The sequence below is a fragment of the Cebidichthys violaceus genome, unplaced genomic scaffold, assembly GCF_023349555.1.
Source record: "Cebidichthys violaceus isolate CVI_PGR_0920_01 unplaced genomic scaffold, fCebVio1.0.p SCAF_24, whole genome shotgun sequence".
NCBI lineage: Eukaryota > Metazoa > Chordata > Actinopteri > Perciformes > Stichaeidae > Cebidichthys > Cebidichthys violaceus.
In genome coordinates this window covers 5,424,091-5,444,202 of record NW_027176417.1, presented here as the reverse complement: position 1 = coordinate 5,444,202, position 20,112 = coordinate 5,424,091, and the positions used below count along the sequence as shown (strand labels likewise).

The following is a 20,112-nucleotide window of genomic DNA, read 5'->3' as shown; positions in this document are numbered from 1 at the left end:
ACATAAATGTATATATACACACACACATATATATATATATATACTGTGTGTACAACCCAAAATGAAAATGAACTGAGCATTTTGTGATTGTCATACTGGCTATTGTCAGAATATTTAGTGCAAACAAAGTTTAAAAAAAACAAACAAGGTCAGTTACAAGCATCGGTTTAGTTTTTGAGCGTTTGTGGGGCACTCCGAATATCTTCTCAAACATCCGGCCATGTTGGAATCCACTCCAGACACTGTGCGCATGTTCACCCTGCATTTTTGTTTTTTTTAGCATTACCGTACGACTCGCCATGCAGCAGCGGACGCAAAATGGGTTTTCATCGATTTCCGCAGACGGGCCCACGGTAACCCGCTCTGTCTGACTAATAAGCACACACTAGCGCTGAATGTACCAGATCCATTCTTCAGGGAGAGGATAATGAGCCATGGTCATCATTTCTCCATCGGAATGTAACACGCCCATTCTTCTGAGGAAAAGGGAGAGAGAGAGGGAGAGGGAGGCGACGGTGTTTTAAGAGTGTGTGTGTGTGTGTGTGTGTGAGAGAGAGATGGGAAGTGGATAAGGAGAGCTGGAGATGGGACGGGCGTGGGCAGACCATTTATTTTCTGTGCTGCTTGCTGGACTGTGGACAAATGTCAACGTGTAATAGTTTTGTGGATAAAAATAGCTCTCCTTGTCCCACTCTTGACAAACTGTGTGCCATTCCACCTTAAGGTCGCAGAGCAATCAAGCAGTTACTACTCATGGACGATGACGCTCGTTTGTCACGGATACATGACACACATACACTGTGCATGTACAAGGATACTTGGTAACATTGAGTTCAAAGTTGGGATCAATTTAACAAAGAAAACAGTTTGATGTGTACAGACTGATTGATGTGTGACTAAGAACTGAATGTATTGTACTTGGATGGTCGCCGCACAATTTTCTGTCTGGAACCAGGATTGACCTCAACCCCGTTTAATTAGGGCTCTAGTTGATTCCACACACAAGCTTCTTGTCCTGTTTTCTACTGTGTAGACGGGGCGCAGTGCACATTATGACCCGGGTCCAAAGCTCCAGTTGTAGATGAAACAATATCGCATACGATAAGCCAAAACATCTTGCGAAAGGTGTGTTCAGAAGAAATTTCCTTTTCACCTTGCGTCGTTTTAATTTGTGTTGGGTTGGGGTTTTTTTTCCCGCCCCGAACAGCCGATGTACCGACTGTACGTTAGCGGCACATTAGCTGACGCACCGGTTCTTTCTGTCACTTCCCTCTCTAGTACGTTTTTACGAAGCGGATTCATAAAGCCATGGGATGAGCGCAATTTTTTTTCCCCCGGGAAGTCGAGACATTTTCAACTAGTCTAAACCGCGTCGTCCCGTACATTTTTCGTATGCAATCGCGCCGCCAACTAAGAGTCTGAACACGCGGTGAAAGAAGATGTCCGGACTTAAAGCACAAAGCGTTGTTTCGTGATCTCATGCGTTCAAGGTTGTTAAGGCATTGAAACCGGTTTGTCCAAAGACGTTTCAAGCTGCTTCGCGTAGTTTGAAAGGAGGAAATTCGTACGAAATAAATCTAAAAAAAAAAAGTTTGTGAAGCTTCAGTGTTGTGTAAATAAGATATAATGAGGCAGATTTCTGGAACACTGAAGCTAGAAGAAAATAACTTTTTTACTTCCTGGCTGAGTGGTCGCTTTGATTTAAACGATTACTTTCGGGAACCTTTTTGCAGTTTTGAGTCATTATTTTAAGTACCAGACTATGTAGTGCAGTCGAAAAGCGAACGAGACAGAAACTCAATACTTGTTTATCATGCATGCGACTACAATTCGTAACTTGGGTAGATTTAAAAAAATTAATAAAAAAAGAACAAAAAAAAAAGAGAGATATTTTGCAAAAACTCACTCGCGGGAGCTGCCAACTGCTCATTTTAGAGATGACAATATGCCATGTGAGCCTAAAAGAAAAAGAAAAAAAAGTAAAAAAAAAAATAAATGAAAAAAAAAAGTCATCAAAGACTTCAGGTGTTGTATGGCCTTGGTCCCATAATGGAATGTGAAATGTTCTGTGCTGCCACAAAATGTATTTAGGCTTAGATTTATACTGTATATCTCTGTATGTTTCTCTTCCTTTTACAGTAGATTATCATGTTAAACCATCGAATAAATTATATACATTGTACCTGTGTATTTGGTATTGCGAGCATGCATGACACTCTGGAGAATCTGCATACGCTGTACATGTAGAGCAAGCTCACGCAACCAACGGCCATTTCGCACATACAATAGAACTTTGATCAAATGTCGCCTGTACGTATGTTGGGAGTGTCTCCTCTTCAACTATTCCAGGTGCCCTTGAGCAAGGCACCCAACCCCCACCTGTTCCAGTGCAACTACACGGTGACAGTTGAACACTTTTCATTGCAACTCCCCGTTGGACATCGTTTGTGTATGAAGTGAACTTTTATGAATGTGTGCCAGAGTGTTGGTGAATAAGAGTACAGTAGTTCCCTGGATAAATAAAGATAAAGAAACAAACACCTGTGTGGGGTCGGAGGTTGTTATTCGGCAATTGTTGCCAACTTCATCACCCTACTCAAGAGCCACAGAGTTCAGGGTTCATTTAGAGACTTGTCTATAGAAAGAAAGTTTGAGTTAGCCATAGCCTGTTTTGAAAAACTGCAATCGTTAGCTTGCACATGAATCGTATTGTAGAGTGATCATATTGGAAGAATAGCAATGCTGTCTATGAACATATATACAGGTAAGGACACAGTCTCAAAGGAAGAAGGAAACGCCGTATAGTCCCGATCCTACGTATCGGATGTTTTTGGACTTTCCTCCTGGAAGAACCCACGACAGATCAGCGGAGAAGCCGCTTCATTCAAGCAGCATCAATGAGAGGAAGCTCCACCAGAACCCCACAACTAGAGAGCGTAATGTGTATTTACAAAGAGGGCTTCCTGCTTTGAAGCTAATGATTATAATTAGGCCATTAGAAAGAGGCCAGAGTTACCCAAAGGGACCCGCACGGAACTATTTTTGATTTCATCAACACACAACAGCAGATTTACACAGAATGTGGCAAAACAACAAGGTGTTCTGATGTGTTTTTTCAGGTTCCCATGATTCTTACAGGACGCTCTGCAAAGCACAGATTATCTCTGCCCACAATGCTGGACTACTCATCCCTGGGTTGACGAGTAACTGTACCTTAAAGGACCAGCTGGGTAGACGTAGCTGATCCGAGCAAAGCAATACGTTAAGGATGTCTCCACGGGACCACGCGAAAACAGACAATGGGAGCAACTGTGGTGGGGTTCACTCAGACTGTGGGTGACAGCAGTGCAACATGTTTGAGACGTCTTAACAAACTCAGCGCCTTCGAAGCAGAGGCAATGAATCAAACAGCAAATTGCGATGGTGCTTCTGTCAGCAAAGTCCGGCTGAAGAAGAAGAAGCGTGAGCTGACAAGAGGTCTGCACTTGTACTGGTTAGCTGACAACTAGCATGAAGCTGTGCTAGCGAAAACAAATGTCGTTTTAAATTAGCTCCTTGTGGTGTCACGTGTTTGGAGCAGTTCCTTGAACGAGTCAAACCTGCTGTGGTTCTTTAGGGCATCGGGTTGCATTGTGGGAAGTGTAGGATCAAGGGTTGTTGGAGCTCGAGGAACGAAAAGTTGGGATATCTCGGCCTCCGGTGAGACAATTCTTTGCCATTATTTTTTTGTTTTGATCGTCTCTTACAAGTCTCCGACCATTATGTAAAAGAAGTACTAAAATGCTGGAGGGACCTTTGAAAAGTGCAAGACGTTGAGTCCGTCAGCCAGCCATACAAAACAGGTGACAAAAATTAAAAAGAAGTATTTGCAAGTATGCGTTACCTTTCAAACCCCATTTGATTCACGTTCGGCACTCTAAGACATGGACTCTGTTTAGGAGCGTGATCTCCTCCCCTCCATCTCAGGTAGAGGAAATTCATAAACCAGCCGTATCACACACTATTTATGCATAATGACTTTAGAAAATGCTGAGCCTCGCTTTCCAGTCCCAGCCCTGCCTCTCCACAGTAGGCAGTATGAGCCCCTTGGGGTACCCGTGATAGATTTTTAATCTCTTCCCTTTATAATGTATATGGGGGTTCTAACCCCAAGATATATTGCGCAGTTTATCATTAAACTAATCATTAAAGAATATCATAGTTCAGCAGTTTAAAGGGGGGCATGTGAGTAACTTACTTAGTCTCTTGGACACACTCAAGCCCACATAGAGGAGCGGCTCATACTGTTTTGGCAGTTTGAATATGCTGAAATGAGGCCCGGCCAATCACGAGTGCTAAAGGGGAACACACGGCCAATTATTGGATGATCAGGCTAGCGGGAGGGTCAGATCAAGGCGATGGCTCAGATGTTGTAGAACACAGGGTAAAGGCATGTTGGAAGCTAGGGTTTGAAACAGCACAGCCAGTCAATGTGTGTGTGTGTTGATCCAGCTGTAGCTACCTGCAGCACTTCCTACTCACTTTCCTCTGTACCACATTCAAAGGCACCAAAGAACAGATTTGCTGTCAAACTGTTTCTAGCACATCAGGTCCCCAGATCATCTCTGCACTCAGTTTTTTAGAGGAAAAATAAAATACAAACTCCTACTCTTCAACTTTGTCAGGTTCTTTGGCTGTGTTGGAAACAACCTCTGCCAGGCCTTATTTTAGAACATCCAAACAGGTAAATAATGAATAACTGAATGTTGGTTTTCGGTTGATATGAAACCGTACGGCCCCGCCTGTTTCTCAGGAGGTCGTCCGGAGGCATGGCAGAGATATTGATGGATGACCTCGGGCAAACACGATGCCAAGTCACCAATAAAAAGCACTCGGGAGGGCCGTAAAGCACAAGTCAACCAAAGGTTATCACAACAAAAAAGACAACAGTGTTTTTTCCGCTCCCTCTGCCTCGCTAGCACTCGTGCAGCATTGTGATCTCGTCGACTCGGTCTGCACCCTGATGCTGGAGCTTTAAAAAGGAGCGAGCCGTTCACACGTGGAAAAGTAAAATCATGGCAAGTGATGACTAGATGAATGAAGGGCACAGCCCCGGGGTGTGACATCATTATCTGGCAGAGCAAAGGATCTGGATCTGTATAACTGCTCAAAGAGTTATGATGAAGCGCACATATCGAGGGTGATGAATATTGTCAAAACTGTACACGAATCATAGTTCTTCACTTACAGGCAATGAGCCTCAAAAAGGCTTAATGGAGGTGTTGGTGATGAGATGCATTGTTCGGAGTGACCTGGAGATCCGCGAGCTGAGCCGAGGCGCCGTGGTTAATCACTTATAGCTTTCATAAAAGAGCAGGGAAAAAGAATATGAATATTTAATTGGTGTTATTATTTTTGTTTCTTGTCCAGATTTAGAGATTAGATACAACTTGTATCGCTCCGATGGGGGACATGAGGTCGCAAACGGCAGCAGATAGTCTAACTCAAGACCACAGCGGGCTAACGCACCTGTGGTGCTTTGAGCTAGATGCTAGCAGCGCGCTAACAGTGAAAGCCCTAACAGTGAAAGCGCTAACATGCTGGTGTTTAGTCGGTATTTAAGGTTAGTGTGTTGCGTTTGCATGCTAACGTTCATTAATAGCATAGATCTCGATGTATAGCTGAGGCTGATGGGAGTTTCAGTACTTTTGCAGGTATAAACCAAAGTATTGAATGCAACAAAAGAATGCTAACCTGCTAGTGGCACGAGATAAACTGACTGAAATCGACCAAGTAGATGTTGGTTAATTGAACGTTGGACCGAGGCTGGGCTGTTATGAACAGAACGTGGTCTGGGGGAGGTTTCACTCCTGTCATTTTGTTTTTGAGAGCTTGTAGCATTCAGAACACCAACTGCTGTGAGATTTTAAAACTTTAAGCATAAGTGATGCTACGCAGCACTCCAAACAAGGCCTCAGCGGTCGCATAGCAACAGCAGCAGCCAACCGGCCGGGGCTCCTCGCATACAGTGGAGGTGTTTAGTGCTGCTTGTTAATAGCGAGGCGCCCCGTGGACACCGGGGCCGAGTTGTTTTGTGATGGGAATCGATGCGTCGGCCCCGTTTTTGTGCAGCGTGGACGGGTGGAGGTGGCTTCTCAACCCCGATGGATGACCCAAATAAACCCCAACAAACTCACGAGGCGGCGAAGGGTTCAGCCCGTGTTTCTTGTTGAGAAAACTCACTGAATGAATTCTTTCTGATGTCTTCTTTCTTTCCCTTCTCTCGCTCCCCGCCTGCCAGCTGACATACTTTCTTTTAATTCACCAGCAGCACGGCGAGCGATGGTGGGAGCGTGGGAGAGAGTGGGAGGGAGAATGGGAGGATGGAGAGAGAAAGAAAGTGCGTTTCGGCATCAAAAGACCGTCTCGGAGACTAGGGGGAATACATTGACTCTTCCATGTGCTTTTTGATGATGCCTCTCTGCTTTATGAACTCAGTGATACACAACAGCAGCAGCAGCAGCAGCAGCAGTGTATTAGCCTACTTCTCCCTTTACTCTTCTCACACTGCTCCCTTTCCGTCATCAACGCTCATCACTCAGTCTCTCATTATAACCTGTCTTTTACTTTGGAAGACACACTTCCCGGCGTCAGCTGGTAAGCAAGCGCTACTGTACAAGACAATATTTTGATGGCTCATCCTTCCTACGGCGAAAACCTTTCGAGTCCCCTGACGATAAAGTTTTCTTGAAGAGGGAACTGCGTATCCCCGAATCATTAAACATTTAAAAGGACCATTCCCCCAAGTGTTGGATACTACAGAGAATAACATGTCCTATTATGTATGACCCAGAAACAACTCACTCATATCTTGAGTCACATCTGCTCGCTGCAATAATCATTAAGAAGAAAAACAAAACACGGGCTCTTTGGTGACGGATTAAAGAGAATACTGACCACTGTCTTGCTTGGTAAAACTTGAGAGGAACACTTTGTACAGTGGAGCCTCACGTTTGCGGCAGTAACATAAAACCCCAAATGAATGCCAATGTTTAATTGAACGCGATATTCGTCTCTGCATCTGTACTTCGTCTCTGCGGAGAATACAGTAGTGTCAGGCTATTTGATTTACTAGACGACACCATCCGAGGAAAATGAAAAGCGTTAATTGGCTGTTATTGACAGGAGGCTCGACGCTTATCCACTTATCCCACAGGAAGCGTCTTTAAATGTCAGCGGGCCCAATCAGATCATCGGCGTTTGCGTTTTGCATAATCAACTTTTAATACCTCACTACAAATATAGGACAAAATGCCCAGTATTGTATTTAAAAACACAGCTGATAACATAGTGGTACTTGGTAAAATTCCCTATTTTGTGAGACTATATCAGAGGAAGATCTTGTTCTTGTTCATGAACTATATTCACCTTATAATGCCCTGAGGCATTATGTGTTTGCTCTTTCTGTTCAGCGTTAGTATTGTGTTTAAAGAACCGCAGGACGACGTGTGAAAATGGCCCGAAATCACATGTGATCTGGTAGAAGCGTGATTTTTTTTTGGTTTGGAGATCAGTCTATACTTGACTGATGAGTGATGAGGAGAAGGTGTGTAGACATGTGACCGGTCAGGTGATGGTTTGGGGGCGGGGAACACACTGAGAGCACCTAGTGGGCAGGGTTCAAGAGGTTGAGCTGTAGGTGTTTGGGCTGAAGTTCCCCAACATTAAATGTACTCAACTAAAAATGACCTGATCTTAAAAAAAGATGCCAGATGTGGTGGAACAATTGAAATCTCTCCACGTCCTCTTCACTCACCAGCATCTCAGATAATGTTTCACGTGTCATGAATTACTTTGCATGGAGGACATTAACAGACTACAGAATACAAGATGGCGTCACTTGTTCAGACATTGTCAGCCATTTGCCCCGATTTTGATTTTAATAAGAGTGAGTAAAAAAATAAATACAAAGTACCTTCATTCCTGATGTCCAGTGTGTTTTGTAAGCATGGTGAGATAATACAGAATAAAATACAGCAGCTCAAAGAATAACCTTGTGTTTTCTGCCCCCTGTTGGGCGCTTTGAGTGCATACAGCATGCATGCACTGTGTGCTGCACCCCCCCCCATCACAGATTCACACGCCCACACACTCGTCTGCAGACACAGAGAGGCGTGTACGTGTGATTAATGCTCTCCGTTTCACATTTCTTGCTAATTAGCAGCTGCTTGTTTCTCATACCGACGGTTATTTAACAGACATTTTATTTAGCCTGTGTCGATAGAGCCATAGACGGCGTAATTACACGTTTAATTACTCCATGTTTGTAGTTTGCACTGTGCAGGGGCCAATTTCATGGACAGAGTTCCTGTTTATTTACACCTTTCAGTTACGACCCTATCCTCGCATAGCCAGTGCTAGAGAGGCTCAAATATTTACAGTTTATTCTTTAAGAAAAGGTCTATATACCTCGCAACGATTGCTTGCTTGTGCATATTTAATGATGTTATCATGATGAAAAAAAGTGCAAGCATTTATGAATAATGCATTTGGAGTCATAAAGTCTTGTTTTATGCATTTTAAATGATTGAATTGAATACATTTTAAAGTCAGAAAACCCTCATTGTGCAGTGCAGGGTTCGTTGCAGCAGCTCTGCTCACGTTCAGAGTCATCGGTTGCGAAACTCACTCAACAAATGTTTGCATCTCAATGTACGCAAACAGTTTTCAGTTCCCACTCTGCATACCTTAAAATGACCGGGGCCTTTCCATACTGGACTTTTTCCTTTTTGTATTTAATCACTAATATCCATAAAGATCTGGCGTAGTCCTCTGCAGAAATACATAACCCTCTTCCTTTTTAAACCCCCATCCTCACCCTTACTAATCACCACACAGTCCCATACCAACCGAACTTCAGTGTGTATGCTGTGGAGACTGATTTATGATCCTTTTTGCAACGATGTACACGTAGCGATTCTGAAACACACTGAAGTCCTCTACATAGCCTTCGTCTGATGCAATAAAATGTAAATCGACTCAAAGTACGGCAACTAAATTGCTGCCGGTGTCCTTTGCAAAAGCGACAGCTGTCTCCTGTAAAACACGACCCCGCCGGCCTCCAACACAACGCTCACCTCCCGTCAGACGGCAGAACGGCCTCGCTGGAGAGCAGAGACACCAATGTGTCTTTATATAACACCTTCTTTGCAGCACCTATTTACCTTGAAATGATGTTGCCAAGTAACAACATCCTGATTGTGTGGTGTGTGTGTCTTCCTGCAGGTGTGTGTGTGTGTGTGTGTGTGTGTGTGTGTGTGTGTGTGTGTGTGTGTGTCAGCGGTGGATGTGTTTAAGTGCCATTACGGGCTCTAAAAGTGGGGCTCTAACAGCAGCTGGGCAAATGACTTCTTTCCTCTCACGCAGAGCTGCTGCTTTAAAAAGGTTGCAGGCAGGAAGTCATCGATCATAACAGCTTCATATTAAACCTTAATGCTGTTAATGCCCGCTGCCCCGCAGAGGGGAATGCGCTTTGTGTTGCAGCGCTCTGCACCTGCGTCTTCATTTCGCATCCCACCTCACATCTGTGTGACGTTTGTTCTAACCTCTCCTTCGCTCTCTGTCTCCGCGATGAGCTGCTTAACTGATACATGTACAACTGTAATCCCCTTCTTAGCGAACGGGATTAATATTTAATTCAAGGAGAGCCTTTTATCAATGCCTCGCCGTGTTTCCCCCGTTTAGGGTGGCTTTGCCCGGCTTTTGCCAGATCGAAGGACTGCTTTAAGTGTATTAATGCGATGGATTGGGCGGATAGGAGAGTGTGAGAGCGTCGTCCCGTCACTTCAAATAAAGCATCTGCACTGCTTTGGTTTCAGAGGCCTTCATCAGCATCTTGCTAGAAATAAAGATGGTTCTTTATTAGTCCCACGGCGGGGACATTTTGCAGGATTACAGCAGCAAAGTGGACGGTGCAACAAGAGACATCAGTAGTGCAATAAATAGTCAAACAGTAAAGGTAAATAATAAAATAAAATAATATTATTTGCAATGTTTGCCTTTGAATTGGCCGACATGCACGGCAGACGAAGCTGTGCAGACTTTCTACAGGTTGCGTCTTCCTCCTGACCCGGACTGTCCCTTTAAAGTCAACCTCCTGTGGTTCCAGAAGCTCTTTGTGCTTTATCCTCGAAACCTTCAGCGCTCGCATTCATAAACGTACCAAGAGCCTATTGTGCACCGATCCACTGCAATGCTGATCCAGGATTATCCCAGAGGCAAGAACACATGACGGAGTAAACTTCTAAATGAGATAAAGACACCCAACCCCCCCTAATATATATATATACACACACACACACACACACACACACACACACACACACACACACACACACACACACAGAGGAATACTAATGAAATCACCAATCACCATTGTAGAGCTCAAAACTAAACCTGCCCTCAAACTAAAAACGTCAAATTATCTTCATGATTTGAATCGCCATGGCAGCAAGCTCGTGGCGGTTCAGTGCCCTAAGTGGGCTTTGGCTCCACCCAGTGGCCCGTTTAGGCACAACCTTTCAATGCGATTGCGTCATCACGCTTTCTCAATCCGTGGAATTCCGTGGACGGCCCTCACCATAACAAGTTAGCCAGAGTCACACTGAAATACGGAAATAAGGGGAATCGGACTTCAAAATAAAACAGCTGAATCCGTCCAAATAGTTTTTTAGCGAAGTACTTCAGAAATATTAATAAGGAACCGTTTGTCAGCTAACATAGATGGTAACACCAAACTAAAACACCAAACTAAAAAAATCGATTCTGCAGAAAAAACAGATCACAATCATACTATATAATATGAATGTACCAGGTTATAGGATTCTAACACAATACATCTAAAAGCAGTGGTAGAAAGTAACTAAGTACATTTACTCAAGTACTGTACTGTTGAGCATGTTGACCAAGTGATGTGTTAACAAATCAGTAATACTATGATATATACAGTATAATACCACAACACTGTAAAGCAGCCATTCAGCATAACAAGTGCTATTACCTTTGATAGTTAAAGTATATTTTGCTTAAATAGATAGATATATAGATAGTTACTTTATTAATCCCTCAAGTGGATTTTGTTTCGCTACAGCAGCATTTATAGATACAAAATATATATTTATATATATTTTATAAATATAGAATTATATAGATATAAAATATAAAAAATTCACAATATATACAATAAAATAGAATAATATTTAATTGACTAAACAATAGCGCAAAGAAAAACCAAACTAACAACAGTGTAACAGTGTTATAGTTGTGAAAGTTGTGAAAAATTAAATACTTTTGAAGGTAGAGCTCCTGGAGTTCAAATGTTATTACTAATTAATTGATTATTACTTTGGTATTTGGTATTTCGGTACTCAAAATTAAAAAAACATTTTTAGATGTTTTATTTTGAAATATTTGAAAGGAAGTACGCGATGAGTAGTTTGATTGTTGGTCAACGTTTTTCACCAACAACGGTGTTTTTCTAAGCGAGTGCATTGTGGACTGCAGGCCATTTCTGTCATCGGTCTGTGTCCTGTTATTCTACGGTGTTGAGTGTCTCCTGCCTGTACCGCGAGCTCAGGAGGAGCAACAACTCGGATCTCCCTCTCGTTTCCTCGGCTGAACGTCGTCGGGATGGACCCAGCAAGCCGATACCAAGTGGTGAGTGTGGACGAGACCAAAACACCGTTTCATAGCTCGGCCCGCCTGTCCCAGGGCCTTCACAGAATTAAGGCATTGCTAAGTAATTTTATTACTATTCAACTAGAGAGAGACATATGTATCACGTCGACACGACAGCAAAATATGCTACTTTTATTTTTCACCGGTTGTGTTTTTTTTGTTTTTATTAAATTCCTCGAGTGGTTTTGTTGTGACAGTTGGCCTCTCGAGCACTTCCGCATCGGCTAGGCTAACGTTAGCAATACAGCCCAAGAGTTATCTCGCAGGCCTGTAAAGTTAACCTCCTAATAAATTGCGTTACACACGCAACAGACCGTCTCTTGGGTGCATTTACCTGCTGAATATAAACATATTTTATATATGTGTTAAGCTACGTGGCTGCTAACAAGCTAACGAGCTTAGCTGGAAGTTAGCAGGGGGATTTATTAGCTGGTTCATGTTTAATTAAACGTCAGCTTAAAGGGGACTTTATGAGTCACTTAGCATATTAGCATTATAAGCATTATAATAGCATTTTAAGTATTGAAGTCTAAAAGACTAGTGGGAGTCCTGTGAAGGGAATGATATCAATTAACTAAGTTACTAATAACCAATGTATGACTATGTTATATCTCTCCAAGCAGACAGTTATTACAAATTAGTTATTAATGGCAATACATAGAAATCAAATGAGTTCCCAATACTAGTCAAAAGCATTGTGGGTGTTGAGTTAAAAAGAAGTGAGGTGAATACTTGGGTTAGGTGGCTTTAAACATGCTGTTCATGTAGATTAAAAGCAGTGGCTGAGACATTTTTGCAAGCACTTTGACAGGAAGTCCACTCTTGTGCTCTTGCTGCCTGTGGTTCTGGGTATGTGAGTGATAATCCCTCTGGGCTTCAGTGTGAGCCACAAGAAAACCAGCGGTGTGCTGTAACCGTTCAATCCTGAACAAAGTGCAGATCGAAACAACAATCCGCTCTTGTAAAACAACATTAGCACAACACAGAGTTGTTGTGGTTTGTAGACAGCCAGGTTTTCACATCACTCTGCCGACACTTACACAATTTCCCTTCCACCTCACGTTTTTTGCCCTATAGCGGTCTCACTCTCCTCTAAATAATACTTAGATTTCTAAGTGTGGGCCACTGCGGCTCTGAGTTTTGGGTATATTTGGACACACGAGGAGGCTCTGTTGTTAACATGTTATGTAATCCTCTGTGCGTTGTGCTTCGTCCTTGATTCCGAGCCAGCCGTCAGCCATTCCTCGTTCACTCGCTGCCTTGTGCACATGGGGTTGAACTCAAGGATTTTTCAGAGAAGTTAATCTGCACGGTGATGAAGAGATTTCCTTTTAATGACGTCTATTTTTACTTGAGCTCTGCCGTTATTAGTCACTTGAGACTCTTTAAGTCATCGGTATGTTGTAAGCTGTTATTACAAAGGGTGTTTCCCGGATTGCGGCGGTGTTTTTACCACAAGAGTCTTACCATTAGTTCATGGAAAATGTTATGATTCGCTGATCTTCCCTCTTTAACACATCATTTATAAACTTGTAAATTAGAATGCCAATAAATAGGTTTCGACCTACTTACGGTCTTGAACCGAAAGTGCAAACTCCGCAAAGGTGTTTGGCTCAAACTGGGTGACGATGTTTGGTGTATCAACACAAGTCAGCAGAATAACAGTACACGGTTTCATCCCAACTTGGACATTGTGTTCTAGAAGTCGACTCTAACAGCCGTCGCTCATCCTCTTCACTTTGTTGTTAGCAAATTAGTTTCACGCCTCTGAGCGAGTCAAACTGGCTCAACCACATTCAGACAGCATTTGCTAAATAGTTGGTACAGTATACATATCATAGCACTTGAGGAGTCCGTGGATGTTATCTGTTAATTCTGGGTCCTTGAGATGAGCTACCTGTGAACGAACCTTAAAGCCACGACAATGTATGTGCTGTCGAGTTTTGACCTGATATTGGAAGGATTAAAAAAGAACGATGCTGCCCGGGATCAAGTTAACTCTCTCACCCAGATTTCCCACCACCCATCCTGTTCCCATCGGCCCTCTGCAATTTCAGACGGCGCTTGACTCCATCGTCTGGCAAAAATGAATGTACTTAAGGCCGTTGCTGACTCTCAGCTGTCGCTGGGACGCTCATGAAGTGATAACATGTGTATCAATTCCCCGGAGACCTTCCTCTGTTGACATACCGATAGAGTCTCATGTTTCTGTGCACACAGTGTCAAACACGTACGCACCCCCGGTCACTTCATTCCAGCTCACACTCCTGAAGAGCAGTTGAAGTTGTAATCCTGCATTGTAAATTCTGTGGCAGCTTCACAATAAAAGCTTCCGATGGCAGACCCCGCCACTGCCAGTACAAAGTACTACATAGAGAGGTGATTACAGAATATAAATACATCGAATGGCTAATGCAGAAAAATTTGCTGACCACAAAACGTACCAAAAATGGTGTTTGATTTTAGGAATTGTTTCGCACATGATAAATGATCGATGGATGAACGTAATGAAGAAATTGACCTTCGTCCTAAGACTGTGAAGTGGACCATGAACTAACATGTAACCCATTACGTGTGTGTTGCCCATGTCGACCCACGCATTCAGCTTGAAAACAAATTAAAAAAAACAGTCCTGACCCACATTTTGTGCTGACAAACAAAAACAGATTGCGCAAATCTCATCTAGTTACATAGTAACTACTCGATGTTGGTGCTGCTACCATAAAACAGTACTGATATCAGACTATAAAATACTACAGTGGCCATATTGTATGCTCTTCTTTACACAGTTGTACTTTTCTCAGCTTTAAAAGGTCCTCCATTCTGATTGATGCCACTTTTAGAAACTCTGCACAGCGTGAACATCCCCTCGAGCAGCCACACTTTTTTGGCTGACTGATCAGCTGATCTGCTTGTGTCGATTCCTGTCCGTGTGCCTCCCCCCCCCCACCCCCTCCTCCAGCTGCACAATGAGGATGACTCCTCGGAGGCCTCCACCAGCGAGCAGCAGCCGTGCACTTCTGCCACAGCCCAGGCCGGTACGTCCAGCCAGGACCAGAGCCAGGCCGAATGCGGCCAGGCGGCAGCGGGGGAGGCGTCGGGGTCAAGCACTCAGGGGGAGGCAGACGCACCTCCGCCTCCTTACGCCTCCATCGACCTGGGAGCGACCGCTGCAGCACCAGGTATGCACGAGATTACTTTCCCATTCGTCTACTTAATCGTTCCCTGAATGCACATTTTCTTAGTTCCAGCTTGATTTTTCCAAAGTGTGGTTGCAAGCCTCCTAAAATAGCTACAGCTGCAGTTTCGTGGCGACTTGTGGTCCCGTCTAAACTCATGAGTCAGCGGCGATTTCCATGACAGCCTTACCACGCTATTGGCAGCTACCCAGCTAGCTCAGCTTTTGTGACCCGAGTCTTCTTCTCCTCCACAGAGACGAGTTACCGCGGCGACTTCCCGGTGCCGCCGCCCTACAGCGTCGCCACCTCGCTGCCCACGTATGACGAAGCGGAGAAGGCCAAAGCGGCCTCCATGGCGACCTCCGCCGTGGATGTGATGCCGCGGGTGAGGACCTCATTATCGGCCCATTTTATCAACGTCCTTCCCTTATCCAGATGTCGGTACTTTGTGTAGCGGGTGTGTCCGTCACTGTTTGATTTGAACTTACACATGGTTTGTGTGTGCGATTCCAGGATGATGAATTCCCTCCCAGAGATGATTTCAGTGACGCCGATCAGCTTCGAGTTGGCAACGACGGAATCTTCATGTTGGCCTTTTTCAGTAAGTCTGTCCCACGATAACGTCTTCAATGCGTCTGATAAAACGAGAGAGGACTGGAGCCCGGATTACTGTTCGCTTTCTTTAGTCTAGCGTGATTCAAATGTCCCCGACAGGATTGTCTCTGTTGTGAACAAAGGGACGTCATAACAGTTAAATGACGCCAACAATAGGATGATTATCGTCTTGTGTTTACCTTCTTTTAGATAGTCCTAATCAAATGTTGTAAACTGACGGAATGTCTCCGTGCTTGTCCCCTAGTGGCCTTCCTGTTCAACTGGATCGGGTTCATCCTGTCCTTCTGTCTGACCAACACCATCGCGGGACGCTACGGCGCCATCTGCGGCTTCGGCCTCTCCCTCATCAAGTGGATCCTTATCGTCAGGGTACGTTCACGGCTGTTTTGTCTCGTAATATTAGTGCCGGATTGAGTTCATGGAGAGAAAAAGATACTTAAAGAGCCGCTCTTTGTCTCTTAGTTCTCCGACTACTTCACTGGTTACTTCAATGGACAATACTGGCTGTGGTGGATCTTCCTGTTGCTCGGTGAGTCTGCAGTCCTTCATCTTGCATTCGTTTTTTTTCCGACTCTCGGGTGGAGATCTGTTGTGAAGTGGACTGTGCTTTCCCTCCACAGGTCTCCTGCTGTTCTTCAGGGGTTTCGTGAACTATCTCAAAGTCCGGAACATGTCAGAGAACATGGCCACGTCTCACAGAACGCGCCTCTTCTTCCTCTACTAAACGTAAAGTGAGCTCTCCTTTGAAAATCAAACAAGCACCACATCGCCGCTCGCCCTAAACGATTATTTCCCACAGGTTTCTACCGCATCGCCATTCCTTACTGACGTGAAGTTCCCTCCTCCCCCCCCTCGAATGACCTGAGCGACGAGTCCTTGCAGCGAAAAAAGAGAGGAGACGAGGAAGGAACGAAGGAGACGTAGGGAGAAAAGTGTTACCGGTCTCATTAAAAGCATAACGCGGCTCACTCTGAACTTCTGATGATGATCAGATCTCTCCCCTGGCTTTGGTTTTTCCATTTCTTTTAATTTTCCTTTGATTCAAAGCTCTTAACACAGTTTGAAGAAGCAGTACGTCTCGTGTCTCTGAAGAGGTACATAACCCGAGTTAACTGAGGCAAATTCAGCCGACCGAAAGGAGTTTAGGAGTCGCGGAAACGTTAAATGAAAGCACAATGAAGGAAACACAAACAATACTCAACAAGACATCAGTGATATCAGCTAAATGTATCAATGAATAAAAGCCTCTGTCTATAAATTAGAATTTTTCAAAATAGAAAAAATTGGCAGGAGGTGGAAACCGACTCTGAGCCTCTGGTATTCAAATCTCCCCTCCGGCTTTGCATCCTGTTTGACCTGTGCACATCACAACGCGTCTCCGAACGGTTTCTTTCTTTAGCGCTAGCTTTGCCATTCCACGTGTTGAACGAGTCTTACTTTTAACCGTGATGTAGCATTTCTGCACCCTTTACTTCGACTTCCGCTGACAGCGTGCGTCCGCCTAACGCCTCAGCCTCTCTATCGACTCCTCTAAATGATCTGGAAGCAGAGAGCAAAGATGGACGGTTTTCATCTCAAAGTGTGAGGAACAACAGATCGGTTTACATATCACAGACCCCGATGCTCTGTGTTTTTAAACCAAACACACCTTCAGACTCCCCCGAGCTCATTTCCTCTACTGTATCCAGACAAAACATGACTACGGACAGGAACTGTTAGCGCTGACTCTTTCTTAACCAATCCAGTTAAATGGAGCTTTGACCTTTGGGACTTTTGAACTGAAACAACACATTTTCATCTGTGCGCTCTGAGCCACTGAACGGAGAAAGATGACAAAACAGAAAGTCAGTCAAATGTTTCAGTTAGAATAAAAAAAGAATGAAAAAGCATCTGCCAAACTACCAAAACGTGATCATCTGTTCCTCACCATAAGTTCCACTTCCACCTTTCTGATATACACCTGTTGTTTTTCTCTATATGCCAAAACACGTCTAATACATGTGGGAGGTGAGCTCCTGCTTCACAACAAGCATTTTAAAATAAAACTCTTTGGAATAAAATAGATTCGGATGCAATGAAGTTGTTTGTAACGACTTACACTAGTCGTTAGGTGTAGCTGAATAGTTTATCAGTAATAAGAGATGGAGATCAGGTTCACAGTGTGTGTGTGTGTGTGTGTGTGTGTGTGTGTGTGTGTGTGTGTGTGTGTGTGTGTGTGTGTGTGTGTGTGTGTGTGTGTGTGTACCGTGCACACTTGCCAACAAAGTTATTTTAATCAGCAGTAAATCAGAGGGAAATGCAATAAAAGCTGTTGAAACGCTGCGATGGGAGTCGAGGGAGGCGGTCCGGAGTGAGCGCGGCGGTAAATGGAGCCTGACTGGACAGAGAACAACACGCTTTGTTTGATTCTATTCTTGTCATCCGTCACATGAAATGTACATACCAGCTCATGCCAACTCATAACATTTGCACTTTGAAGAACTTCTGTACAGTACGATTTGTGAATCTGCTTAACTTGATGTGGTGGATAAAGAAAAAGAGAAGGAGAAGAAAGTTATCTCAGCCATCCAAGTTTTACAACTGGAATTCTTAATCATCCCAAATGGACAATTTGCCTTTTGCACGTTTTTTTTTTTTTTTTTTTTCAATATTATTGTGTTTCATTGCTTTTTAGCATAAATGACAGCTTCAGTATTGCTCAACTTTATTTTCTCTTGCCTCTGCTCATATCCAACTAAAACGCCTCTTTCAGCAATATCAAGGTCTGTCAATGAATTAAAGCTCAGCTGCATGATTCATCCACCTGAATGAGTGGGGTAGTATTAGGATTAATCTAGTACAACATTTCTTTGTTTATAAATAAATGAAGAAAAAATGAGACGGCATCCAAACTGCTTTTTCTGTTTGTTTGTTTTGTGTCCAAGATGATCCTCGTAACGTCTGTTCTGCATTTATTGTAACTGGAATTTAAATTACTTGATTTCTTGCAAAAATGCCAATAAAGTTCAAAAGCCTGTCGGTAAAGTTGTGTGTTGGATTCTTGTGTCTTTAGGGGGGGGGGGGCACTTAAAGGTACAGTGTGTAGGATTTGGTGGATATGAAGGGCTCATTCTAAGCTAGCGAGTTTTTGTTTCCGGTGATTAAACGCTCATGAAAACACACTCTAGTCCTGAATATTATGTTCCACTATCTTCTAACGAGTGCCCCTGAATGCGACATGCTGTGCCTTTAAAGCCTGAACTAAGATCGGCGTAACTCTCGAGCGAGCCGGTGCTTCTGATGGATCCTCCAGTGTTCACACATTTACGTCTCACGCACGAACACTTCCTGGCTGTCATCCAGTCACTCGTCGCCTCGCCCTCGCTGTCCGTTCTCTGTCGCGTCATCTCCCCCGGCCTTCCCTTCACAGTTCAATAAAGATGAGAATATAATGTTCAAATGACGACTACTCGAAGTAAATAAATGCCCTAAAAGAATCCACCCATTCACGTGAGCATCTGGGCCTGAGTTTACTCGACCTGTGCCACTAACACGGTGCTGCGGTGTTGCATTCATTCAGTCCACTAGATGGAGCCAAACGCTGCTTGTTGCACTCTCCTGTGTTACATAAGTTTGTACTGGAGCGGTTTCATTCTTAGCGGCTCGGCAGCACACTTTCTTTGTTTGGGTCAAAGCCCTGGAGAAAACCTCAGTCCAACTCCAGCATGTCCTTCTCTACGCGCGTCTCCGGGTTCCTGTTAGCTCCGTTGCGTCATTCAACTCATGATGACACTTCGGGACAGTCACAGCTCATCTTCCACCAAAAAGATCCCTTTTTTTTTTTTTGTAAATTAACTTTTGTCGTCTGAAAAATAAAGTCCTTTATATTCAATTTAAGTTTCATGAGTTTTGAGGCAAAGGGAGCCTTCAACTGTATGCATGAGGCATTATTAATATTGTTGGAGTGTGGAAGAGAAGGGCCAGAGTGGAATCACTCAAGTCGAACGGCTCTTACTGTCTTTGACGACATCTTTATTATTATTATATGTGTCAAATCTAAAAGTCAAAGTGTTGTAAAATATTGATTTAACGGCTGATATCTCATTTCATTAGATAGCTCCTGTTTCACTGAGGATGAGGATATTTTACTTTTTATGACTAGTCCCTCTAGAAGCTATGCCACAGCGGTGATTTGTGACCCATTTTACTCGCGAGGCTTTATTGAAGTTTAAATGGCGGTGTGGCCTAACCACTGATCCGAAATCAGCGGCCCCGCTCGGGGGGGCTTGACAAATATAAGCCGGAGGCTCTTTAGCGCTGCTCTGGGAGTGCTTTTTGCTCCCTGCTAGATCTATGTGTCCACACATCTCCGTGCCTCGGGCTATCAACTAGACCCCCTCTCTGCTTCCACGGCTGCACATGTTCACGTCTTGAAGCTCGGGTTTATGCGAGGAGACGGCGCTGGGCAGAGTCATCAAGTTGCTCTCCGTCAGCTCGAGACTGCGCCAAATATTTGAGGTTGCACATGATCTGATATGAGAGGAAAGAAAAAAGGCAGAGTGGAATCTTCCTTTGAAGCTTGCATCTTTTATCAGGATTAGTATCTGGAGCATGTATCTGAGGA

The 20,112-nt window shown here is 43.9% G+C and overlaps 2 protein-coding genes across 4 annotated transcripts in view; one reads left to right on the top strand and one right to left on the bottom strand.

Annotated features, from left to right (window-relative positions):
* The window catches only part of LOC137878928 (gamma-aminobutyric acid receptor subunit alpha-5-like), a 152,679-nt gene that overhangs the window by 51,598 nt on the left and 80,969 nt on the right, over window positions 1–20,112 (bottom strand). The window lies entirely within an intron of this gene.
* ndfip2 (Nedd4 family interacting protein 2) lies at window positions 11,479–18,533 on the top strand. 2 transcript variants are annotated; one of them, XM_068719356.1, is made up of 8 exons: window positions 11,479–11,694; window positions 14,678–14,897; window positions 15,149–15,279; window positions 15,408–15,495; window positions 15,754–15,878; window positions 15,972–16,038; window positions 16,130–16,235; window positions 16,309–18,533. In XM_068719356.1, exons 1-7 carry the CDS (start codon window positions 11,668–11,670, stop codon window positions 16,231–16,233), a joined length of 762 nt encoding a protein of 253 aa, XP_068575457.1. In that variant the 5' UTR covers window positions 11,479–11,667; the 3' UTR covers window positions 16,234–16,235; window positions 16,309–18,533. The 2 variants fall into 2 exon arrangements, with proteins under 2 accessions (XP_068575457.1, XP_068575458.1); XM_068719357.1 differs by having other exon boundaries at window positions 16,130–16,240.